The following is a 25391-nucleotide window of genomic DNA, read 5'->3' on the forward strand; positions in this document are numbered from 1 at the left end:
AAAAGAAATGAACAAAAATTTTATTAAAATATTAATAAAATAGTTTACAACTATAAATATATGTGATTGATGCCCCAAACCCAATCCATTTGGTTGACTCTTTAGAACCAAATCTAACCCATCAAGGACCAGCAATGAGAAAATTCCTTACCAGCTACAAAAATTGGATTACTACAAATCAATTGTTTATAAGCTAAAAAAACTGTAAAAGTACATTTTTCTTTATGGTTTATCAGGCATATAATAAAATTAAATTTATCTTCATATTAAACTTGTCAAATAAACCAACATAGCTCAATGAATACTTCCTGTAAGGTAAAATACATAAACCGTTGTAATTTTCTCCTTGCAACAATAAGGGATGCCAGTGAGTCTGTCTGCATGTGATCTGGGAATGACCCAACCCAGAGAACTAGGAAGGATGATCATAATCAAGGTGGCAACTTTCCAGATAAGTAAGGAGAAAGTTTATCTCTCATGGCAGAGGCAGTTTTGTCAACATAGTTGCAGCTTTGTTGTCGATAACCCGAGTCATGATGGTGAAACAAAGGTATCTCGTCTAAAGTTTCATCTTCCATATCGATGACAATGTTGTGCAGCAAACAACAAGCAAGGACAATTCTCGGTAACCTATTCTTATCAGGCATCCACATTACTCCATGAATAATTCTCCACATTTCCTTCAATCTCGCCAATGCCATCTGGGCCACCAGTCTTGTTGCAGAATGTCGTTTGTTAAACTCGGCTTGAAGATCCGAGAGGACTTTACCTTGATAAGGAGTGAGAAGCCATGGCTGAAGAGGAAAGCCTGCATCTCCGACAATATATTCCCTCAATTCAGTTCCTTTGAAAAGCTCTATTTTCTTCCCATTTAACCTCCTCCCTTCTTCGGCAAGTTTGGAAAAACCTGAGCTACGGAGAACTACAGCATCACTTAGACTCCCTGGCCAACCAGCAATTACATCAAGGAATCTCATCTCTGGATCCACAATTGCCTGCAAGATCATACTGTAGTTCTTTTCACGGTCGAACCAAACATCATTTGATGGGTCCATCGTTGGCAGAGTCATCACGATATGTGTGATGTCAATTGCACCACAGCAATTGGGAAGCCCCCTGATTTTCTCAAACTTGGATTTTATGTCTTCCATCTCCGATTCTGTTGAAGGCCAGCGGAGATGGTGAAGCCCTCTCTCTTCCATTGCTTCCACAAACCGCCAGGTTATTTGGGAAACAGTTGATTGATTCATCCCAAAGTAATCACCAATGTTTGATAATGACTCTCCGGAGCTAAGTCTCCTAAGAGCAACAGCGACTTGGTCATTCATAGATAAAGGCTTGCCGTTTATATCAGTGAAGTTTGAATGCCTAGCCATCATATCTTCCTTCACGAGTGAACAAATATAGTTGAATGTTTTCCTTGAAATCTTGAAAACAGATTCAAATTTCTTTGAATCCCCAGATTGAGACAGAGGCCCTAAAAGCAATATGAGTAAGAACCTCGTCTTGCCATGGATACACACAAAAATAGAACAAAATGAAGAGACCATTTGTTGATCCTATGACTTTTACCATCAGAGAATAAAAATTTGAAGCCTCATTGTGCATTAACTGCATGCAAAACTTAAGTTAAAGCATTTAAAACAGGAATTATTGTACCTACCAAACAATATGATAGACAATAAGTAGCAAAATAGGTGTTGGTGTGGGATCATTCAATTAATCCACCAAATATTGTTCCTCCAAATTTAATCCACCAAATATTGTCCCTCCGAATCATGGGCTTCCAAGCCTAGCAACTATAGTGGACAATGTTCGTGCCATATCATGACTGGTAGCATAACAAAACCCTATCAAATGCAAACTTGCAATCAATATTAAAAGATTCACACTTGAACCTTATATTTGTGGCACCTAATCCTTTCTCTTGAAGTGTACAATAAAGAGTGCAACATTAACAAAGATATCAAGGGCAAGTTGGTCATTTGCATAATTATCAGGTTAATGGAAAAGGCAAGTTTAATTACAGAGTAACAGTCATTTTTTTAATATTTTCCTTGGTCACTTGAGAGATGCAAGCGCAGAAGTACTTGTCAGAAGACTCCCTCTTTTGGTATCTATATATAAAATCACAAATAGGATAAACACTTTACAAGCCTCATTAGGTATCTTTCATGATACATTGGTCCTGACTGCATGTTTGAGATCTCTACACTGGACTGTCAGTCTGTCAAACACATATATATTTATAGTTTCTCATGAAATTTAATAAATGAAAGAACAAAGAAAAGAAGCAATCTTCTAGATATGCAGTACCTCTGATGAGAGTACATGATGTATTTCAGAAGGGTATTGCTAGATTGTTAGTTGTCTTACTCTAGCATAACAAAGTGTCTGAAGATGCAGTCAAGTTTTTCTTTTTTGTGGAGAATTGAAGATGAAGCCAAGTTTTGAGTATGAAACAAGGTATAAAATCCAAAGCCACTAGGCGACAAAGGGAATGAGTTGGATAACATATTATCTGAATTCATAGGTTGTCCCTTATCCATACTAGAATACTTAAGAATGCATATTTAAGATGAACAATATAGATTAAAAAAATCCATAAGGCAGTCAAGAATAAAAGTAACTTGCACACAGATCAATGGGCACAAGATACTCTCGACATCTACAAGCCAGTAAATAATAAAAATAACTTGTTACATATAACCAGGAAAACCTGATACATCTCTTCCCCAACCTTCATTGGTCCTTTCAGTTTATATTCTTGCTTACCTTCTCCCAGCAAATTCTTGTTTCTGGACTTCTCTTAGTTCCCACAAGTAAGGCATATTATTTTCACCTAATAAGAAATGACAGAATGTCTTTCTACCCAAGAAACAAATATCTTTTGATCTTTATTTTCACTTAATAAGAAGAAGCGTCATTGTTTTGGCTTTCAATCTATTGAAAAGATAGTTAATATAAAAAAAAATGCAGCCAAAAATAAAACCATCAAACTGAAATAAACTGTTTGTTTAAGTGCAAATGGGGGAAAACTGGAGTGGCCATCACACCATATTAGCAAGTAGATAAAATTCTGAGCTGAGAAATAGCAATGACTTTTGTGTTTCTTTTTCCAAAAGAATATGGCATAATCTTCACACCTAAAATTTATTCTCCAAGAAAAAAGAGAAAAATAGAACTTACATACCTAGGCTATCAATTTTTTTTTTCCTTTTGGAATATATACACAATGAAGTTCCATAAAATTGCAAAACTCAAATGAAATAGATTTGGCAGATAACTGATTGGGAGAGCACCCACTGATGTATATCCAGGGTTTAAGAATGTCAGATGCCACTGAGTCGGTAGCTCAGTTGAGCAACAGTTAAGATGGATGGAACTGCATAAACTGGGTTCTAGTTTATTAGAGTACGAATACGGGCATGGAAATGTGATATGTCTACATGGTCCTGAGGCTAAACTTCTATGGTCCATTAAGCAGGATAAGGCACACCTTCTATAAGAGTTGTTTGTTGGCTACTCATTCTTCAGGCATCTCATTTGGGATTCTTGCATATCATACATGTCATATATGCATTTATTCTTGTATATGTAAATATGTTAAAAATAGAAGCACACAAAGTTATGTATGTTTCATTATTATAAAATCTAGAATAAGTAGTTTAAAACTGGTAAAAGCCAACTTTGCAATGGATCTAAATTCTAATATCTCAGACCTCGCAAATTAGAAAAGAAAAATACTAATACCAATAATTTTCAGTTCTGATTGCCAGTAACACGTGTTGCAAAACTAGAAATCAAAGAGAGAAATCACCATATATAATTCTGTGATTTCTCTCCCTCTCTGTGTATTTCACTTTGGTATATCACTTTATGCAATCTGGGTTACTAGATAACCACATTTCTGAGTGCAGGATCCAGATTGTCATTCCATCTGATCCTGCATTACTGGTATTCCTGGGCGGATAGATCCAGAGCTTCTTCACTATTGCACATGAAAGAGAGGATTTTTTTCCTCTCAAAATTTTAAAAAAAGGTTTTTTTTTTTCTAATTATTACTAAAAAGAATATTAGAAAAAATATATTAGACCCTTGTCCTGATCTCTTCCCATGAAACCTTAACAAGGTTGCTAATTGAGACACAGAGACAACAAACTGCTATACAACTAGACACACACAAAAGAAGATGTATTGCATACCTAAAACAGCAAGAAATATGCACCATAGTGCTCAGAAAATAAACTGTATGCATGTATTCTTTATGCATCATGAACACACTGCCAATGCATATATACGCAGAAGGCAATGTGCATGCTATTGAATCTAACAAATTTCCTAAAATCCCCCATAAACAGTAAGCTCATGCTCTCAAGAAAATAAATCAATATACAGGATTACAGAATTTACATTAACACATTCCACTTAGTTGCTAAAAAAAACCAACAATGCACATACATACATGATCAGACCCCGTATGGATGAAACAATAAAACAACAAATCCACCTAATTGGCGGTAACCCAATTCAATCCATGTCAAGGAATTCAAACGAGAAGGAAAAGAAAATCAACCAAAGGTCCTCGAAACACCATATTAGATAAGTCACCAACAACAAATATCAATGTATGGCAGCACTAAACCTATAAGCAATCTCAATACAAAAATAAGTTCGCGATACACACAGGAGATGGTTTAATAATAAAGAAGTAGAGAATGCTTGCTTTACCAGTTATTCTCTTGGAGAACTCATCCCACCAATCAACGGGGTGGGGTTGGATCCCCATGGAAGCAGAAGCAGATGCACCGGCGGCGGCGGAGGCTGCGGCTGCGGCCAGGATATTTTGGTCAACCTTCTTCTCTGCTTTCTTCCTCCTCTTGAACCCTCTAATGGGTCCCATTTACATAAATATAAAAGGATATAATTCCCAAGAGAGAGGAGGTCAAGGGTCGAATGAAAAATCAAAGAATCTGAAAAGATTTACGGTGACAGAGACAGAGAGAAGAAAGAAAAGAAAGATGAAGATGAAGAGGAAGATGAAGCTGAAGATGAAGATGGGTGGGATGGTAGTCTGTTTGGGTTGGCGGAAAGCGTTGTTTGGTTTCTGGTTTCTGGTTTCTTTCAGGGGATTAATTCAAAGCATGCAGTTGGAGAAGAAGCTGCACAGAGAGAGAGAGAGGGAGAGAGAGAGAGAGAGAGTGAGAGAAAGAGAAATGGAAGGAACCGAAAATGTGCTTCGAGTTGAGTGACGTGGGGGGCCGATTTTTGTTTGAGGGAAAGACAATGGAGCAAGAGAAGTGATGAATGTGGTTTTAATTAATTAATTAACTAATTAATTGTTCCATAATTATTATTATTTAAACAATTTATATTCTAATTTTTTTTTTTGAAATACTTGTCTTTTTATAATTAGTTATTTTTAATAATTTAGTTATTAAATTTAGCTATGGATATATATTTTTTAATCTAAAATTTAGCTATTCCTATATAACAATAACAAATATTTACTATAAATATTTTAAATTCTTAAAATTTTTAGTCAAAAATTATTTTTTATATTGCTTAATCATTAAAGAAAAAAAATATATATTTCTATAAAAAAATTATTAAAAAATTTATTTTAAAACATTTTATAAGTTTCAGTGTCAAATTATAATAAACAGATATTTAAAATTAAAATAAAGTTATCATTAATTATTATAACTAAATAGTTAGCATCAAGTCAAACTGTATTCTATTATAATTTTATTTGAAAATTATATTATGGTTTGTATTTATATATTATCTAATTGATAAATATATATTAAAAATATTTAATTCATACATTAATAATTAAACTGAGTACATAGAAACAAATGTGTAAAAATAAATATATACCTGAAATTATAATTAATTTTCAACAATATTTTTCTTTAAAAAAAGAATTAAATATAAAATAGCATTTTATCTCTCCAATTATTAAAAATATAAACTATTTGCCGTACGTGATTTTATTGCAGCTTATCTTTATTGCTTCAAGTAATATAAATGACTAAAGCATGTAACTTAACTTGCAGTAATTATTTAAAAGTTAAATTGAGACACCCAAATAATTACACCAGTTAAACAAGAACCCAGATTGTTACTTTTAACAATCTGAATTTCTCACAACAAGAAATTAAGCAACTGGTATATCTTACATATAATCCATAAACAAAAAATCAGATCATTTGAACAAGATTAAAGAACTGACCAAATCAATCTTTGCTGATCACTGATTCACCATCCATAATCTTTCTTGATCCGCAAGCAACCAGCTGCATCAGAACCTCAGATGCCTTCATCCTTCCGCTGGGTCGATCATTCACGGCCGTCTGATCTCTGATATCTGCTGACCCATCACCAGTCCCTGCACTAGAATTTGAAGCTGGTGGAGAAACCTCTTCCCTACTCAGCTCCACAACATTCCCACACCCTTCTTCTTCTTCGTTATGATCACTACTTGCTTTCACTCTTCTGGGTTTTTCCTCTGTCTGTGTCGAAACATTGGTGCTTTTCCTGGCAAGTTCTGCTGTTGTTTTATAGACTTTGTATTCATTGAGGTCAGCAGATCGAGTAATGGCTATGGGATTCTTGTCCTCATTGGAGCTCTTTGTATCTGAATTGAAGTTGATCTTCGAGTTTGAAGAAGAAGATACTGTTTCATAGGATTGAAAGCTAAGACAAGTTTCAACTTGTGATCCTTTGAGGATGTATTCATGGCCATGAGATGGGTGTATGAAGTCATCCTCTGACAAGTCTTGCCAGACGTACCCCTTTTTGTAGCTCCTGAATTGGGATTGAATAAAAATTAGAATACATCAAGTTGTATTTGTTTGGTTCCACAGAAAATTTGGACAGGGTATGAAACTTTGTCTCCAATGGAGTCTGGGATAGTTTAAAGAAAGAAGATAAAGTTTTGTTCATCAAATATTACCTCTTTGAAGACCAAGAATACCCGGTGGCCATGCCTCGCCCTCTTAGAGAATTCAGCCTGTCTATAACATCTGAGAAGAGAGAAATGTCATATACAAGAGTACTGATGTAATCTAAACAGTTTTTTCACATATCATTTCACACAAGATTTATTGTCTATGATGATACCATATAAAACAATAAAATTGACAGGAAAAATCTCAATCTTAATGCCTGATTACCTCTTAAATAGAGTCCTTGAGGAGACAAAAGAGGGACCTCGATGAAATGAGGATGTTCGAGCTGGCCATTTCGAGACAAGTAGTAAACAACAGCAGCCTTGTGTGCAGCAGCAGTCTCCATTTTTGGTTCTTCCCAGAACTTGGGTCTTTCAACACTTGTTTCTGCATCCTGACACCCTCTTGATATCCACAGCTCTGTCCTGCCTGATTTTGTGTTGGTTGACATGGATTGATTCAAGGTCTCTAAACTACAATCAGAAGAAAAAAAAGAACTACAAGACCCTCAATCTAACCTCATGGATAAGTGAGATTTCTGTATATGACTGTAAGTACAGATTACTGATATAAGAGAAACCAAGAAGAAAAAAAAACCTGCCAGAAAGTTTTCTTGTTCCAATCAAGAAAGAATGATCACATGAAGTTCTCAAAAGAAGAATCGCACAGCACACCTTTTATAGCAATTTTTTTTCTCTTTTTTTGCTTTTTTACTTTTCCCCAAATAAAATGATACATATTTTGACCCTGTAATTAGGTAGCTTGTCAAGATCAAGAAAAAATTCAAAAAGGTCTAATAGGCATTATAAGCTCACGGATCAACGATGAGGTTAGGGAAGAAATCTTTGTTTTTCAATAATAGAGAGTCAAACTTGGTCTCGTGAAGCCATGACACCCCCTAAAACAAGGAAACAAGTTGACAAACATTGAGGTTCCAAGAACAAACCAAAGATAAATATATACAAAATCTGCAAAGCTCCAAATCAAAGAGATATATCTTGTATATCTGACGTGTTTCACAAGACATTTCTTGCAGAAACTGGTTGGCTTTGTCTATTAATCATTCTGTCTTCATTGCAGACTCAAGTGCAGTGCTGTTAAAGACACAGTAATCTTATTTTACTTACCATTGAATTCCGTACAAATAATTAAGGTCAAACGTACAATTTAAAGTTTCATCGAAATTTGCTTGCACCAGTTCTTGTTTAGATTCATTGATAAAGATTTATTCTCTTTTTCTTTTACAGAAAACCAGTAGGGTTCAATGGATTACACAAATGGGAAGTCCCTATAAAATAATAATTTCAACTTTCTCAAGGTTGCATCCGAAGCAACTAGATTAGGAACAAAATTTTTGAAGATGGATCCAGAAGGGAAACCACTTCTAATTGTCTCTGAAAGCAGACAACCAACATGTTTACCGTAAATCTTTTGAGAAACACAGTTGTGAAGCATCAAATTGATTTTGGAAAGCTCAATGCATGGTAGAACCTTGCATCCCCGTTCAAGTTTCACCAGAATTTGTTGCATCAGCAGTTTGCTTATTCGGGCATGCTGAAGAAAGATGTCCTTTCTGTCCACACTCGTAGCATGTCCTTCTCCTGATTTTACCACTGGTGGGCATTGGATTGCCATTATCAGCTCCACCATCGGTGGGTGTTGGATTGCCATTATCAGCTCCACCATTCTCGGTTCTGCTACTTGGAGGGTCAGCTTCCGAACTTGCTACAGCATCTGCCGGCTCAGATTTTGCACTTGCTGTACTTTTTGTTGGCATAGATCTTGAATGTGTGTTTGCACCTTTCTGGGGAACCGCACAACTTATCTTGACCGGTCTACCACATAAAATCTCCTGGTTCAACTTCAATGCCATCACCATTGAGAAACTGTCCTTGAAATCTACATGTGCATAACCACGAAAGGCCCCTGTTTCCTTGTCCAGACCAAAGCGTATGGATGTTATGCTGCAGTCTGAGAAAAATTTTCTTAGGTCATCCTCAGTCATGTCCCACGATAAATTTCCAACATAAATCCTGTTGTAGCCGTCCACCATTTCTGGGGCGAAATCGGATGATTTTTTCAGTTGAGGTTTCCGGTATTGTAGAATTGTCAGAAACCTTTCACCCCTGAGGCAACATGTTGCAAGTTTCATAAGCATAATGTGGAAATTAGAATAGATAGTAGTTTCAGATCATGCCAGAATATATGGTCAGAATGCTACTTACATCGCAGCTCTATCAAGAGCCAAGGCTCGTTTTGCAGCATCTTCAGTCTAAAAATGCATGAAACAACAGGATCAATTCAATGTCATAAAGAAGTCTGTCTAGCAAGAATTTATTAAAAACTTCAGCACTATCAGATATCCAATTTTACTTTTTCCAGTGCATAGAATTTCCTATATTTAAACTGGAAAAAGAAGAAAATTCTTATAACCTAAAATATGAAAACTTTAGTAAAGTAAAACCAAATTATTTGTCCGTGATCATCCACCATTCCCAGTAAAATTGATTGGGTTACCAGATCAAATGCTTAAGACTAAATTTCACTCAAATCCTTTCTAAAACTTCCTCTTCAGAATACATTGCTGCAGTGAGTACAATGTCACCCAAACTATGTGAAGAATGTTTTCGTAACTGAGGTGGTTAAAACAATAAAAGTAGATTTTTGGTCATCTGAGATGGAAATCATACTGGACCTTTTCTTGCCTGTTTTTCTTTCTGGCCTGTTTCCCATTGTTAAAATCCTAATAATAGAGGATTGTCCAGAACTTGAAAAATAGGCAGACAACAAACGGGAACATGTAGCAGAAAAATGCTCGTGAAAAAGTTCATGTTAAATCCAAAAGCAAAAAAGCCTTATTCTTATTAAAGCTAAATTAAGTTTGTACAAATGAATGAACAGAAGCAACCATTTATGAAATAAATAGACAACTCAGACAAAGACACACCTGAAAGGTGATAAAGGAAATTCCTGTGAACCTGCCATCTTCTGACCGCATCTTACATTCAAGTTCAGTTACGGTGCCACAGCCTTTAAAGTAACTTCGAATATCATCCTCGCTATAGTAATATGGTATGCCACCAACATAAACCTTTGTAGGAACTACTCCATCAGTCTCACTGCAAAAACATGGGAACTGATGAACTCCAGCAATCAAGGGCAGCTGAGAAATGTTTTACAATTCAGAAATATATCAATAAACCACAGCCAACCAGATATAATTCACCTATATGGAGAAACAAAAAAACAAAATAAATAAACAAGTCCTGTTTTGATGCCACTGATGACCATGCTGGTCATGGGAAATAGGATTTTGCAAAGGAAGCTCCAGAGTCATTACCTTTCGGTATAATAAACAAAGTTCTCGTAGGCAAAAGGTATAAGGATAGTTTTCTAACCATGTAAAGGTGAGTTCTCAGATTCTCATCTCACATAAAGATCAACCATAATACTAGAAAAAGGTTCTCTGCGCCGTTGCTTATATTGCGTAGCTCATTTGATAATAGAGGTTAATAATTTCTAATATTCGAATTAGCAAATACTCAACCTTTGCCTTTTTTCCTTCTGCCTCCATCCCTTCCTCATTTCTGAAATTTTCTAGGCAACCAAACAGAGCTAATTTAATCCCACACCACAAATCAGTTATTACATTAATTAGCAATTGAAATGCACCAGATTCTAAGTGAAAGCTACAATATACGAAAACAAATAAGCATTCAGATAATAACGATGCGTTCCCACTTATTTAGCCAAATGAGAAAGAAAAAAAGATTATGGTCAACCAAAAGCTATCGCCATTTCTTTTTAATTCTTTTTTTTTTTAATTTTAAAAGCTATAGCTAATTATTTGAGAAGAAAAGTTCAGATGGAAAATTGATACTTCAAAAGATTACCTATTCATGTCGTCATTGGTCTCTGCAATCCCCTGCTCTTCACTTCCAATCTTATCTTCCTTAATCTTTTCTTGTTTCTTCTTCTTCTTCTTATTTTTCTCCTTTTTTCTCTTCTTCTTGTTTGATTTCTTTGCTTCCTTCACACCACCTTCTCCTCCTCCATCTCCACTCAACTCTTCACACTCCATGATACCTCTCTTTCTCTTCTGCCTCTTCTTCTTCTTCTCCCCTTCCTCTTCCTCGCCTCCGTTCTCACCATTTTCGCCAACACTCACAATCACAACTTCCTTATTCTCTTCGCTCTCTTCCTCAACTTTCCTCCTCTTTCTCTTTTCTACGGCATCTGAGCTCTCTGAACCCTCGAATGACAGGTTGTTTCTTCTTTTCTCTCTTTTTGACAATCTAGGTTTATGGATAACAGAATCCAGAAGCTCTTTTAGAGACTGATTTTGTTGATTCGCAACTAAAGTCGTGTTTCCGTTCGCATTAGGGTCAATTCCTTTCACCGATGTCGCCAAAGATTGTGCTAATTCTGCTCTCAGTTTCTGCTTTAGCTTCTTATTGGATAATACCATCTTGCAATCATCAATAGCTGAGAGAGGAAGAGAGAGCGCGAGAACCCTAATGTTAGGGTTCTTCTGAGGGAGTGAAAACAGAGACAGTGTCCGCTGGCGCCACGCACCGTTTCGGTCTATGAGAATACAAACGACACCGTTTTGTACAGAGAGGGAGATTCCTGGATTCCTTTGGGTTTATGAATTTCATTTTAAAAAAATAAAAAAATAAAAGCCCAAACAATACATATCCAGGGCCCAAAAATAATAACTTGGAACATAATCACGTACATGTAAAAGCCCATTTTTTTTTTTTTACTGCTTATAAATTAAATTTGTTAGAAGGTTAATTCTCTCAGGATTTACTGCTAGTAAATATATTGAAGTAAATACCGTATGATGCTTTTAATTAAATAACAAATTTTTCACAGGTGGGATAATTAATGTTTAATTATATGATTAGAGATAATTAATTGCAAAACATCTTCTCAACTTCAGGAAATTACATCATATTCTGACTCTGTATTAGTTTGACATTGTAAGCCTAATTACATATTCAGATCCACTCAGCTACTAAACTAGAAGATTTCCCTATCTGAACAATATAAATACTGGAGTTCAATTATGGTCAATGATTTATTGAGTTAAACAGTCTTTTAATTCACTTAATTTTTGCAATATATAGATTTGGTCACTGTAAGCACAGTGTGATCAGAAAAGGTCAATTTTGAATTCAAGATGTTGTCGGTGTCACAAATTTTATTATAAAGTTTAGTTTTTATGAAAGTAAATGACTATCATGATTTCATATTTACAATTTCTTTGCTTACAAGAAACAATGCAGGCGTGAGGTAGACAAGTTATGAATAAACAAGCAACTTACATATATATATATATATATATATAATACTATTATCTTGTTTAATAAAATTCGTTTTAATTTGTTTTATTTTCGTCTTTAATTTTATTTTTTTAAAAAATAAAAATATTAATAAATTATTATATTTTAAAAAAATATATGATATATATATTTTAAATTATTACTCTAATTATAATATAATAACTGATTATATTAAAATACAAACAAAAAAAATTATTACTCTAATTATTATATAAATACAATATAGACAAACTCAAATCATAATTTTATGGAATATATAATCAATATAGGTAAAATATAAAATTTTGAATTAAAATATTGCTCTAATTCCATATCAGTTTTATGTTAATTTATATTAATTATTTTTGTCATTATTTCTATGATATATAAGAGTGTAATTCAATTTAACGTATTAAAATTTAAAGTAAAATTAATTAAATTGCGTACTAAATGCATAAATCATAACTTATTAAATTATTAAAATTTTTAGGAATTGAATGGAAAATAAATATTATATTTATAATTTGAATGAGATTACTTATTAGGTCTTGCACATGTATTTGAAGTCTTCTAATATATTACTTGCCTCTTGCTACAAGGTAACCAATTTACAAAAATCAGACAAAACAAACATATGTAAGCAGATTATATAAATGTAATTCCACTTCAATGTAAAAGGACATTGAATAATCTTTTAATCAAACTATAAATTAAGCTTATATAATCTTTGATAATGTCAAGTAGAAATATATATATATATATATATACACACACACACACATATGTATACATATAACTGAGGTGAATCAGAGTAATTGACAAGGTCCTCAATGACTACAGTTTAAATTAACAAATTCAAACTTTCTTGTTCATATCTAAATTTTGACTGTGGCAAACAAGTGCTTCAATCAATTTACAATGTATAACTACACATATATGTATATACACACTCTAAGAAGCTACTGACCTTCCAAGAAATCTCCATGGAGACCGAACTCACAGAAGAGTACTCAATATAAGCAAACTAATCATCTCTCTGGAAAAATCCCAACTGCAAAGTAAGTTCTTTTATTTTTCCTTCTGTTGAAGTTTAATTGATTTGATGTCCTAAAATGACTAGTTTGGTTTGTGTTTGCGCAGGAAGATTAATCAAGTTATGGGAAGTCATGTAATTGATCATATTGACATGATCAGCAGTTTACCAGATGAGGTACTCTTTCACATAATCTCTTTGCTTCCCTTCGAATCTGCAATACAAACTGTTTTTCTTTCGTCGCGGTGGAGACTCCTCTGGAACCTGGCATTAATTCAGCATGGAAGAAAAGAAGATGTTGCAGGAGCAGTCTCTGGATTTCTTGTCAATTTCAACGAGCAAGATCCAACAAAGAACAACCGAAAACTCAAATTTCATTTCGACAAAGGGCATGTCCTATTAGCCATTATTGCACCCAATAACAAACTCCATCTTGATTTCTCTTCAGGCAACCAAGAAATTTTCAGGAAGTATGGTTGGGAGTTAGAGCTTAATCAACCAAATCTGACCCTTCAGCCAACCCCTTCAACTTTCTTTGTCAAGTCTCTTTATTTGATCTCAGTAAATCATCTTACCAACGAGGCAGTTTCCTCCATGGTTTCAAATTTCCAGTTTCTTGAGAATTTGAAGATCATAGAGTGTAGTGGGTTACGGTCTTTCAGAATTGAATCCACTATAAAGCTTCTTCATTTGACTATCTTTGATTGTCCAATGCTGCAATCTCTCCACATAAAATCTTTCAAGCTCAAAACTTTTCGGTATCGAGGATTGCTGCCTTGGATTAAGCCTGAGTACCATTTTAACCTGGCTGATGCCATGTTTGATTCCAGAGCAGGCCCTGGTTATACCACCTTCAGTAGTTGTGATTTTGATGGAGTCCTACTCACAATCAAGAATGCTGAAATTCTTACACTTTGCAAATGGTTTTTCAAGGTATATATAGACTTTTATTTGACATACTGATAGCATTATTTATATCTTGATATATGTATGTAATTGTTTCTGCTAATTTAAGTCCTTAATGTTCCTGAACTGCAGGAATTAGTCTGTCCTTCGCTCTCCTCGTTTCGATCAGATTTTCAGTTCTATAAATTGAAAGAGTTATGGTGGATTGATACTTCGACCCAAGATTACAACAACGATGCTCTAATCTCCTTCTTGAAGCTCTGTCCTTCGTTGGAGCGACTTTTTGTTACTGTAAGAATAAAAAAGAAATAAAACTAACTTATTTATTAATTTATAAATAATAAACTTAGATTATTTCTTAATGTTTTGAGATAATCGGTTTAATTTATTATTTAATACAATATATTTTTTTTACTTGTTTCCTTCTTTCAGACTTAGTTACTTATAGCGCAAGGCTTTTTAAATCTGCAGATTGATCCTAAAGGCTACAGAACAGAAAGTGGTACTGTTACATGCTCAAAACAAGTAGGCAAGCACACAAAATTGGGACACCTTAAAGTGGTCAAGTTAGAGGGATTTACAAGTCAAAAGAATGAGATTTTGCTGGCTGAGCATTTGCGGGGCATACTCGCAGTGGAGCCCCAGATCTTGGCGAAGGCGGATGGGGATGATCGTGTCCGGAGTTTGGAGAGAAAGTCAGCCCAATCATATGACAGAAACTTTTGTTTCAAGTTTGTTGAGATGGAAGATGTCAAAGATTTTTGTCCAAAGCATTCTCACATGCGTGTCTAGGTAGCTAGTTTCTTTTTTGCATAATCTTTGAAAATGCTTCTAATTCTAGCTACACAAGATATATACGTGAAGATCTGGGAGATTTATATATATATATACATGTTTGGAGTGAGATCTGTGTTGGAAAAGTATTCTCTTATCTATACGAAATTCTTATGTAATACATAAATTTTCAGTGGATTACTTCACCAAACTAATTGGTTTCCTAGTTGTAAATATATTTTTTATTGGTTTTTTCTACTGTAATTACAACTTTCAAATAAAATAAACAAAGTTAATCAAAGCTAAAGTTTTGTTTAATAATTAAAGAATATAGGTAGTAGGTACGTGTGAAGAACTCTGCTGCAGTCTAAATTCTACTTCCACAAGTTACCCAATTATCATGAAAATCACACAACAATCATCTTCTTCATACCCGAGATCAGGTTTCACTTACATGTGAGGAAGGCAGATTAAGAGCGAAGAAAAGGAATAATTTCTTTTCGTTTAGTAAAATAAGCTCGATGGGCTCCAAATGGAAGAAGAAGCAAAATTAGAACGAAAATCTTTGAAATCTGATAAAAAACCATTAGTAATCTGATTGATATAAAAGGCTTGATTAGATGGTTTCTTTTGATGACTATTCTTTTTTTTTTTTTCTTCTCAAATTGATTGTCTCAAGGCAATGTTTGCATCTTTGGTAGTCTTGACATTGACCAAAAAATCTTAGTACTTTCTTCCTTATAATATAGTATATCAAGATGGTCACCCCATATACAAATATATATAATATAACCAATTAGGCTAATAATTTCATAATAAACAAAAGGATGAAATTTTCACTGATAAAAACAATAAGACATAGCCAATAACTTCCTGATACACACACTTACCACAACAAGAAACAGAATCCAAATATATTACTCCAACCCTTATGATCATAAACATAGATTCTCTCCATTAACAAAAAACAAAGAGAAATGTTGAATAGTGATTAAAATGCTTAAAAATCATTGGTGGGAAGAGGCTCGTGGGAGTCATTTCCAATGAAGATATTGTCATAAACTATGGCAGCAATGGCAGCACCAATGAAGGGACCGACCCAGTAGACCCAGTGGTGAGTCCATGTCCAGCTAACCACAGCAGGGCCAAAGGAGACGGCAGGGTTCATTGAGGCTCCATCAAAGGCACCACCAGCCAAAATGTTGGCACCAACAATGAAACCAATTGCAATTGGTGCTATGGTTCCCAGATTTCCTTTCTTGGGATCCACTGCGGTGGCATATACAGTGTAGACCAGGCCGAAAGTCATGACAATTTCGAAGACAAGTGCGTTCATCGGTGAGACTCCAGATGATAGGCCAAATGCTGCAGTTTCCTGTAAATTGACATTAGAATTCAGTAAATTAAAATTTGGAAATAGTTAAATTCTACATAAAAACAGGGATACCCTGTTTTGAAACAGAGAAATCTGTTTTCAATATTGATAAAATGAATAAAGAGTCAATTACGCTAACCTAATTACTTACCATATTACCTGTTGCAAACTTAAGCAACAAGCAAGCCACGACTGAGCCAAGCAACTGAGCAATCCAATACAAAATGCTTCTGAAAAAAGTTATGTTTCCTCCCAAGAATGCACCAAAAGTGACTGCTGGGTTCACATGGCCACCGGAAATATTTGCGCCCACAGAAACCGCCACGAAAAGTGCAAATGCATGAGCCAATGATGCAGCCACCAATCCGGCTGGTGTGCTTGATCCATTGTTTGTCAGCTTATCTGTTCAAAAATCAAAATAAACAAATAAACTTACTTAAAAAAATTGGTAATGCAACATTTTTAAAAATAATTTTATGTTATATAATTGAAACTTACCGAAAGCCATGCCGGATCCTTCTCCTGCAAAAACGAAAATAACCATGGAGAAGAATTCTGCAAGTGCTGCCCTTATGGCTGACGGGTGGCTCAGCTCTCGTGGTGCACCGATAGCGACTCTGTAAATCGGCATCTTTAAAAAGTTTAATTGAAAAACTTTCTAATTGCTTCTCAAAATTTTTTGAGATCTAATAAGCTCGTAACAAGCTTATTGTTTTCTGTTCTCTGTCTTCTTGAGCACCCAGCAGAAGGTTTCCTAATATATATATATACCTAAAATAACGGCCAACTGACCTGTAATACCGGTACCCGGTAAAAACAATGGGCATGGAGTTAGTATGTTAGAATAAATGGGGAGTGGGGTTTTATTTGAGCCACATGTCGGTAACTTTACAGCTAAAGAATGCGACGCGTAATGCGTTCTGGTGTCGCCACGTGTCCTATGGCGACTGTGGCGAAATCGACGATGAAGGCTTTTGGGAATTGGGTGATAGCCGACAGCTTGACGTGGCGGGACCCACTCGATGATTATGTGGTGTGTAGTCCATTGGAGATCCCGTGGAAGCGGGTAATGGGCGGTGATTGACCGACCATTTGAATATTCAAAATAAAACGTGTTGTCTTGATTTATTTGGGGGTTTGGTTTGTGGGTCCATGGGCCCACTAGGGCTCAACAGCTCCTTTAATTAGAACCATCCAAACGGTGGAGTATTGATATTTGGGAGAGAGAATAAAAGAGCTTTTGTGGTTAATTAAGTGATTATAAATTAATATCTTCATTAATAAATATACTATACATCTTCAGATCAACAAAATCTAAAATTGGATGGTTGTTATGTTCCTAGTTTATAAAATATTATAAATTTATATATTCTGCTTTAAATATATATGTATTATCTGATTATGCAATAAATATATTTCGACAAAATAAAAGTTCAAGCTTGTTATAATATCAAGTGTTGATCATTTAATCTTAGCCAAACAAATTATATATAAGATGCAAATTCCACAACCATACAAATAAATTAGGTCGCTATTTTAAATATATTACATGAAAAAAATCTTTGAATCAAAATTTAGGGTTTCCAAAAATAACGACATAGTATATAGTTCTTTATACTTAATGGACCGACCAATATTTGTTCATGGTTTTCTTTTCTCCTCACATTATTTGTCGTCTTATATGAATCATGATTGGATTAGTAAATTATATTTAGATTTTAGTTTTTCAAGTTCAAGAATATGAGTAAATAAAAAAAAAATTAAGATGAAAATTATTAACAACCAAATTCAAAAACTTACAAAATTATATATGTAAATAACATCAAAATAAAATAAAAATGAAACCAAATGTTAATTTGTTGCTTACTGTAATTATGAAGTTAAAACCCAACCTTTTATTGTTGGATTAATAAATTGGTCTATTTGATTGATATATATATAAATACATTACCATATTCATGTATTAAATTTGCAATTTCTTATTCTCGTATACTTTTTCGGATTAATCTATCCGTACGTTATGACAAAATCGACTATATCAAATTCAATAATCAAAACAATAAAAAATCATAACTAAACAACTCAAATAACGTTATATTCTTTTACTAAAATTTGATGACTCAAGTTCGAACTTTTATCTAAAAAAAATCAATGTTCTAATCCTTATCCAGTAGCAAAATCTACCTTCCTCTTGGACTCATTAGCTGTGAAAACACACCACTTGATGTGCAAGTATGAGGATCTTGATCACCAATCCCATCGACTGAACAACTGTCAACAGATTCGATTTGCGGGATCGAATCAGGGATATCAGGAATGTAATTAGCACTGTTCTCATATGACACATCTTGTGCAGAAGACTCTTGTAATTGAAGGGCATACTCCAAATTCCACAACACATCTCCCATTGTAGGCCTCTCAATCCCATGTTCAGCCAGACACTTTTCTGCTGTTTCTCCGAATTTTCTAAGTGAATCGAGACTGACAGATCCTACAAGGTGTTGATCTATGATTTTGACTAACAAGCCTCTCTTCTGCCAATACATACCCCATTCTGCAATGTTCACTTGTTCCCTTGGCAATGCAGGATTTATAGCAGGTCTAGCACATAAAACCTCCATTAGTACTACTCCGAATGAGTAGACATCGGATTTCTCAGTGAGTTGCTGGCGACGAAAGTACTCAGGATCAAGATAACCAAAGCTTCCTTTTACAGCTGTGCTGACATGGGTTTGATCCACACTTGGGCCTAACTTGGACAATCCGAAATCAGCCACTTTTGCAGTGAGGCTTTCATCAAGAAGTATATTTGTTGTCTTGACATCACGGTGGATGATACTAACTGCTGCTCCTGTGTGGAGATAGTGTAGTCCTTTGGCAGCTCCGACGCAGATTTCAAGCCTTTGTTTCCAAGTAAGTGGAGGAAGATTAGCTCCATATAAGTGTTTTCGTAAAGGGCCTCCTGCCATGAACTCGTAAACGAGGATCATTTCATTTTGTTCTTCACAGAATCCTATTAAAGAAACCAAATGCTTGTGTCTTAGCCTTGATAGCATTGCAATTTCTGTCCTGAATTCGTTAAGTCCTTGTTGGGATCGTGGATTGCCACGCTTTATTGCAACGATTACTCCATTTTCTAGCACTCCTTTGTAGACTTTTCCAAACCCACCAACACCAATCACCAAGCTTTCATCGAAGTTCTTGGTTGCTTCACGAATCTCTGAGAAGGCTATAACACGACCTAAAGCAGAATCATGAGCTGTTGAACCGAAACTGAGAATAGAAACTTTGGAATCAAAATTGCCTACATGAGTTGGAATTGGAAACCAAGCCGCGGGTTGATGTTTTGGTTTTTTAAACCACCGCAAAAAGATCATTAAAGTCATTGATAGGAGTAGTAGAAGTGCAACTCCAGCTGACAAAGAAACTATTACTAAAACCCATGACTTGTTTTTTGAGTCGTTGACACTAACGAATCCGCCATGATGAATTCCAGCAAGACTAGCAGAAGGATTGCTCATTTTCATGATCTCCAAACCATTTAAGATTGCATTGCTTGGGAGATTTCTCAAGTCAGAGGGACCAACTTGGACAAGAATTTGATTTGATCTGGTTGAAACATTTGTAACGAAATCGACAAAATATGCAGTTGATAGCCCCATTGTGTTGCTAGAGATATCAAATGAGCTTAGTGCAGTTTGGTTGTTTATATACACATCAAAGAACAAATTATTAAGAGCTAAACTGACAATGTCACAGAAATGCATCCTGATAAAGTAGGAAAAACCAGGATCAACTGTAAATTCCCAAGAAATGTTGAATCTTTGATCAATGACATTGGAATCTGCCATTTCCTGAGCTGTGGCATAAACCCAATTAGGTGCAATCTCTACTGATACTCCATTAACGTACTTAATCAAATTAGGACTGACTACAACATTTTTAGCAGAAGCAGCCTTGATTAGATAAGGGTAATCTGGTTCCCAGATCCTCCATAATGAATCATTTTTAGGACTCAAAGATGGACCTCCCATGTTGATTCTGTAAACCGTTTCGAAAGCTAAATGATCAGGGATATGAAATTCAGACCCCAATGGAACAGGAATAGCAATAGAAGGAATGAATTCCCCACCTGGCATGGACACAAGCTCAATCCCATTAAGAAATGCAACAGATCCATTCAAAGGAGACAAGGTGAGGATGAGCACCGGAACTTTCGAAGTCGAATCACCAATTTCAACTACAAATTCTTTTGGCAAAGGAGAATTTTTCTTCAACTTCGAAAAGGAAAAATCATCAACAAGTGTAAATTCATTAGCCAAGATTGAGAAAACTGCAGATTTCAGATCATAATGTGGATTCTGAATAGGGAAAAAATGCAGTCGAAGCCAATGGTGACCAATCTGCTTTGTGTTGATGGTGTAGCTTGAAGTTTTGGTGAAGACTCTTGCTGTTTTGTAGAGAGCTGAGTAGGTTGAAAATACAATTTTAGTGTTGGAAACTACAATGTGAGAACCAGAAGGAGATAAACCCACATCAGAAACTCCATTGTCAGGGTTAAAAACCCTGTTGTCTTCAAGCACTACTGGGTTACTTCCTCCACAATCAATCAGAAAATTGTCTAGAGGAGTGAAAGAATTACAGACAAGAAATTGAGTAGATAACAAGATAGTTGTATAGAAAAAAAAGATTGAAACTTTCATTTGTTCATCACTCTCAAAGTAATCTAATCTTGTTCAAATCTTTGTAGCAAATAAAAGAGAAAGAAAGAAACTTTGGCATCACCCAGTTATTTTACTGATGTAAAAATCAAGAATGGAGAACATACCAATGAATGAATTATAGAAGGAGGAAAAACCTGTTTATACTAAGCTTCTTGAGAAGAAGAACCAGAGGGAGATTCTAATGGAGAAAATGAAAAGGAAGTAGTGCGAATGAGAGTGACGATGGAGATGCTGCAAATTCCAAGGATTTGGTCTATGGAGAGTTGAAATTAAGTAATGAAAAGCAAAAGTAAAGAGATAAAATAAAGGTGGGGGAGTGTGAAGAAACTGACATAACTGAACTTTTGTTGGAGGGTTTTGATCTTTCTTTATATATATATATATATATATATATATATATGTATATAAGTATACGTATATGATATTATATTTGAGTATCAAATGAAGTGTAAGCAACATATAGAAGTAGGGAGGATATAAGGAGCACCTGCAGTTTTTATTTAAAGTAAAACTGACAAAAGGATTCTATGTTGACCAACTTCTAAGTGACTCTTTTGGCCCCGGAAGATCTTGAAGTTCTACAAACTATTTTTTTTTTATTTTTTTAAATATCATTGTATTATATAATTTTGTTTGATAAGTTCAAAGTGTAAGTATATATTTTTACAAATATTCGTAGCCACCAAAAAAAAAAAAAAAAAAAAATTATGGTGTAATATAAAAATTACTTTATTTTTAAAATTAAATAAAAAATATTTTATTTTTGTAAATTATTATAATTTTTTCTATTGTTTTTTGTCATTTCATAGTCTAATTATTAGTATTTAAAATGCATCTATTTACTAATTAAAACAATTAAAAATCAACAATTTGATCATATTTATTGGTAATATCTATATTTTACATATACTTTTTTCGGTAATTTTTATTTTAAAATAAATTATAATTATAATTGATATTTTTTATCTTATTTTAAAAAGTGAAACGATTTCTGTACAATAAAAATATATTTTTATGGATACGAATTTCAAAATCTTTTATAACTTGAATTATTAATAGTGTATTAAGTACATTTTAATCAAAACTTTTATATTGTCACATGCCAGAATCGTGCTTTGCAGCTTCACCGACTGATTTGTTCAAGTATTAATCTAAATTAATTAGTAATAATGAATTATTTATTTATTTTAATTGTGTTTTGAAGGCGTGAAGAAAGCTAGATTTCTGTTCACGAAAATCATAATCGTCAACTTTCTAATTAAATAATAAATTAATTAATTAATAAGAGATTTAGATCTAAATCTCCTTCTGAGACTAAATTACTAATTTTTTTTTTTTTTAATAAACTTGATTAACACAATTAATTAGTGGCCATTCATGCAACTTGCATATATAAACATTCATTGTAAATGTTATTTAACTTTTGCCTTTAATATGTTTCAGAAATAAAATTAACCATATAATTCTGAAATGGGTAAGAATGATTTTAACCACTAACTAACTACGTAATTCCATTCACTTTTTCACTAGTAGTATGAATTAAAAGTTTTATGTTAAAAATATATTACCTTCAGTAAAAAAAAATTATTAAATTAATTTAACACTAATTATAAATTAGTATTTAATATTTTTTATTACAATAAAATTAAATTAAATTGGATTAGTTCGTTATTAACAAAAATACCCTTTTATAATTTTTAAAATTCTCGCTTACAACCCACCCTCCATCCAATTATAGAGGGCTCAACTCTCCTTACTCTTCAGCCCAAAAAGAAAATAATTAAAGAAGAAGAAGAAGAAGAAGAAAGGGCCTGGCTCTGTTAAGAAAATTTGGGCTAGAAATTTAGCAAAACAAACTCAATTCTACACAAGCAATGATATAAAAACCATGTAAACTTATCCAAATAGAGAAATGAATAAACAACGCACACGATAGTCCTGCTTTCTCACCATGGCAGTCTCTTCACTCTCCCTCACTTGTGTTTCAACATTCATTTCCAACAAGGTATGACTAATTGGGTCTGCTCCATGCTATATCATGTTGATTTGTAATTCTACTTCGCGATTTTCAGGTGAACACGAATGAGTTACCAAGAGCTTATGCAGTTTCTCCTTGTAACCAATTCACATGCACAACAGAGACAACCTTCAATGAAGAAAGTAAGATACCCAATTGGAAATTCCTCTTCGATTTTATTTACACTGCATTTACAAGTCTTTACTAGTGTATTTGAGTGGGAGAAATCACGTTTTGAGAGCTACCCAGATCATACTTCCATGCCATTTTCATTTTAGGATGAAAGATTTAGTTTCTAATGCTTACAATTGGATGCGTCTGTATAATCTAGAATTCTTAGATAATAACCCAAAATCTGTTTCTTCATCCTACATAGCCTCTTCGGTTTTTCCTGTGAGTGATACCAATCCTTAATTGATTGAGATGTGAATTGAATCTTTTACTGACAGTGAAACTGTGTTAAATTTGTATTAGTATTAATGTGGAAAAATCATGTTTTCAGAGTTACCCATACCCATTTTCCTCGTCATTTTCAGGTTTGAGATCTTGAGAGATTTTAGTTTCTAATGCTGACAATTTGATGTGTTTATAATCTAAAATTACTGAGTTTAGGCAATTGTAAGAGAAGGTTATTATTGTTGGGAGTGGGAACCCTCATGGCAATTTCATTACCAGCAAGTTCCCTATTAGCTGAAGGTATAATGTAAATAACTTTGTTTAGCTTATCCTTTCTGTATCTTTACACGATCTTAAATGCTGCTTTTTTTCGTACTCAGCTAATGATTTCTAATTTTACTAATGAAATTCTTGCTTTTCGATTCTTGGTTGTTTTTCCATGCCGAGCAGAGGTGCCACAGAACTACAGAGCTTTCATTGATAATTCAGATGGGTATTCATATTTTTACCCCTCAGATTGGAGGGTGAGTTCATGCTGTTATCTCGTATCAGCAACCTTGAGTTTTGATGTCATATGTGTTTGGTTCAAGTTTATGTTGTTATATGAAATTTGATTGTAATTTATATATTTGATGCATAATTAAACTAATTTGACTCTTCTTTTCTCCCTCTTCTCTAAAAGGAGTTTGATTTCCGGGGGCATGATTCAGCATTTAAAGACAGGTATATGCAATTGCAAAATGTTAGGGTGAGATTTTTACCAACGACTAAACAAGACATCCACGAGTTGGGGCCAATGGAAGAGGTGAAAGATGGAAAGTTTTTTCCTCGTTATCATTCCACAAAAAGGAAGAAATTTGAGCTTCCTGGTTCTCTCTCTTTGTAGGTTGTCTCCAATTTGGTGAGGCATGTATATGCTGCTCCAAATCAAGTAGCTACTATCCTTGATATGCAAGAGGTTTCAGCATCTTCTCCATTTGGTTAAATTTACTTTCAATTCCAATCTTAATCTTCTACTCAATTGGTATTTCGTCTTGATCACTGGATGTAGCGGACAGTAGACGGGAAAAATTACTATACATTCGAGTACGGACTTACATCTCCAAACTTCTCTAGTGTCTCCTTTGCAACAATAGCAATTGGAAATGGTAAGCATCAACAACTCAAACAAGTTTACTCGTCACGGTATTGATTGGAAAGTTTTAACAGTTTTTCCCCTTTTACTGTATAGGGAGATATTATACACTAGTTGTCGCAGCTAATGAAAGACGATGGAAAAGATTTCGGAACCAGTTGAAAGTAGTTGCAGACTCATTCAGAATGCTTGATATCTGAAATAGCACAGCAGTTTACACAAAAGCTTGTGGTGTGCCTGAGGACCAACAATATTTGCATTTCCTGTACATAGGCATAGCAGAAGACAAATTGTTGAATCTGTTGGAACTCCTATATAATATACAAGTTTAACTGCAATATATTTTTTGCCAAATACCACTTCAATTTTGCCTTTGATGAGACCAGTTTAAAAATTACAAACTGGCCGATGATGCAAATTTCCACAAAGAATTTCTCCACTGGCTTCATGTACCACTAATTTGCAATAAATTGAGAATTAATACTTCAAGTATGAGATTCTAGGTTGACAAACGAAAAACTATCCCTGAATATGTTTACTGAAAATTTTCAGAAAATCCTATTTCTTTGTTAGATAGGGTATTGGCTACAGTATTTCACAGTAAACGAATACTCCAATATGGTAAATACTCATGCTATATGCTGCACCTCACCTCTTCAGAAAATTTCAAAAGCAATCACTCTATGGGATTATATTTAAGCATCAAAACTACCTGGTTTTTGGTAAACAGCTTGTAAATTATCCTGAGTAC

The 25391-nt window shown here is 34.2% G+C and overlaps 6 protein-coding genes and 1 pseudogene across 11 annotated transcripts; 2 read left to right on the forward strand and 5 right to left on the reverse strand.

The window, feature by feature from the left end:
• Positions 1–244: 244 nt before the first annotated feature.
• Positions 245–5287, reverse strand: LOC110824220 (PIF / Ping-Pong family of plant transposase). The gene is made up of 2 exons (XM_022054796.2): positions 4732–5287; positions 245–1477 (listed from the first exon to the last, which is right to left on the reverse strand). The coding sequence occupies exons 1-2, from the start codon at positions 4901–4903 to the stop codon at positions 432–434; spliced, it is 1218 nt and encodes a 405-aa protein (XP_021910488.1). The 5' UTR covers positions 4904–5287; the 3' UTR covers positions 245–431.
• A 757-nt stretch (positions 5288–6044) lies between these two features.
• LOC110824037 (protein SOSEKI 5-like) lies at positions 6045–8014 on the reverse strand. Of its 2 annotated transcripts, XM_088212945.1 has the most exons (4): positions 7551–8014; positions 7179–7426; positions 6959–7028; positions 6045–6810 (listed from the first exon to the last, which is right to left on the reverse strand). In XM_088212945.1, the coding sequence occupies exons 2-4, from the start codon at positions 7402–7404 to the stop codon at positions 6240–6242; spliced, it is 867 nt and encodes a 288-aa protein (XP_088069071.1). In that variant the 5' UTR covers positions 7405–7426; positions 7551–8014; the 3' UTR covers positions 6045–6239. The 2 variants fall into 2 exon arrangements, with proteins under 2 accessions (XP_088069071.1, XP_021910236.2); XM_022054544.2 differs by having other exon boundaries at positions 7179–8014.
• A 112-nt stretch (positions 8015–8126) lies between these two features.
• PHIP1 (phragmoplastin interacting protein 1) lies at positions 8127–11539 on the reverse strand. Its single transcript, XM_022054795.2, has 4 exons — positions 10847–11539; positions 9901–10072; positions 9179–9225; positions 8127–9079 (listed from the first exon to the last, which is right to left on the reverse strand). Exons 1-4 carry the CDS (start codon positions 11419–11421, stop codon positions 8458–8460), a joined length of 1416 nt encoding a protein of 471 aa, XP_021910487.1. The 5' UTR covers positions 11422–11539; the 3' UTR covers positions 8127–8457.
• Positions 11540–13072: 1533 nt separating this feature from the next.
• Positions 13073–15376, forward strand: LOC110824036 (F-box family protein). 2 transcript variants are annotated; one of them, XM_022054543.2, is made up of 4 exons: positions 13073–13338; positions 13421–14246; positions 14352–14510; positions 14691–15376. In XM_022054543.2, exons 2-4 carry the CDS (start codon positions 13437–13439, stop codon positions 15009–15011), a joined length of 1290 nt encoding a protein of 429 aa, XP_021910235.1. In that variant the 5' UTR covers positions 13073–13338; positions 13421–13436; the 3' UTR covers positions 15012–15376. The 2 variants fall into 2 exon arrangements, with proteins under 2 accessions (XP_021910235.1, XP_088069072.1); XM_088212946.1 differs by lacking the exon at positions 13073–13338 and having other exon boundaries at positions 13349–14246.
• A 425-nt stretch (positions 15377–15801) lies between these two features.
• Positions 15802–17117, reverse strand: LOC110824217 (aquaporin TIP1-3-like). Its single transcript, XM_022054791.2, has 3 exons — positions 16867–17117; positions 16520–16770; positions 15802–16368 (listed from the first exon to the last, which is right to left on the reverse strand). The coding sequence occupies exons 1-3, from the start codon at positions 16997–16999 to the stop codon at positions 15994–15996; spliced, it is 759 nt and encodes a 252-aa protein (XP_021910483.1). The 5' UTR covers positions 17000–17117; the 3' UTR covers positions 15802–15993.
• A 1333-nt stretch (positions 17118–18450) lies between these two features.
• Positions 18451–21394, reverse strand: LOC110824035 (receptor-like protein kinase THESEUS 1 pseudogene; annotated as a pseudogene). Of its 2 annotated transcripts, XR_015816875.1 has the most exons (2): positions 20501–20638; positions 18451–20409 (listed from the first exon to the last, which is right to left on the reverse strand). The product of XR_015816875.1 is annotated as a receptor-like protein kinase THESEUS 1 pseudogene, transcript variant X2 (transcript). The 2 variants fall into 2 exon arrangements; XR_015816874.1 differs by having other exon boundaries at positions 18451–21394.
• A 1558-nt stretch (positions 21395–22952) lies between these two features.
• Positions 22953–24999, forward strand: PNSL1 (PsbP-like protein 2). Of its 2 annotated transcripts, XM_022054792.2 has the most exons (8): positions 22954–23097; positions 23165–23252; positions 23722–23805; positions 23956–24029; positions 24188–24310; positions 24392–24463; positions 24557–24653; positions 24737–24999. In XM_022054792.2, the coding sequence occupies exons 1-8, from the start codon at positions 23044–23046 to the stop codon at positions 24838–24840; spliced, it is 696 nt and encodes a 231-aa protein (XP_021910484.1). In that variant the 5' UTR covers positions 22954–23043; the 3' UTR covers positions 24841–24999. The 2 variants fall into 2 exon arrangements, with proteins under 2 accessions (XP_021910485.1, XP_021910484.1); XM_022054793.2 differs by lacking the exon at positions 23722–23805 and having other exon boundaries at positions 22953–23097.
• The last annotated feature ends 392 nt before the right edge of the window (positions 25000–25391 follow it).

Source organism: Carica papaya, chromosome 2, assembly GCF_054855325.1.
Source record: "Carica papaya isolate Zhongbai chromosome 2, ASM5485532v1, whole genome shotgun sequence".
NCBI lineage: Eukaryota > Viridiplantae > Streptophyta > Magnoliopsida > Brassicales > Caricaceae > Carica > Carica papaya.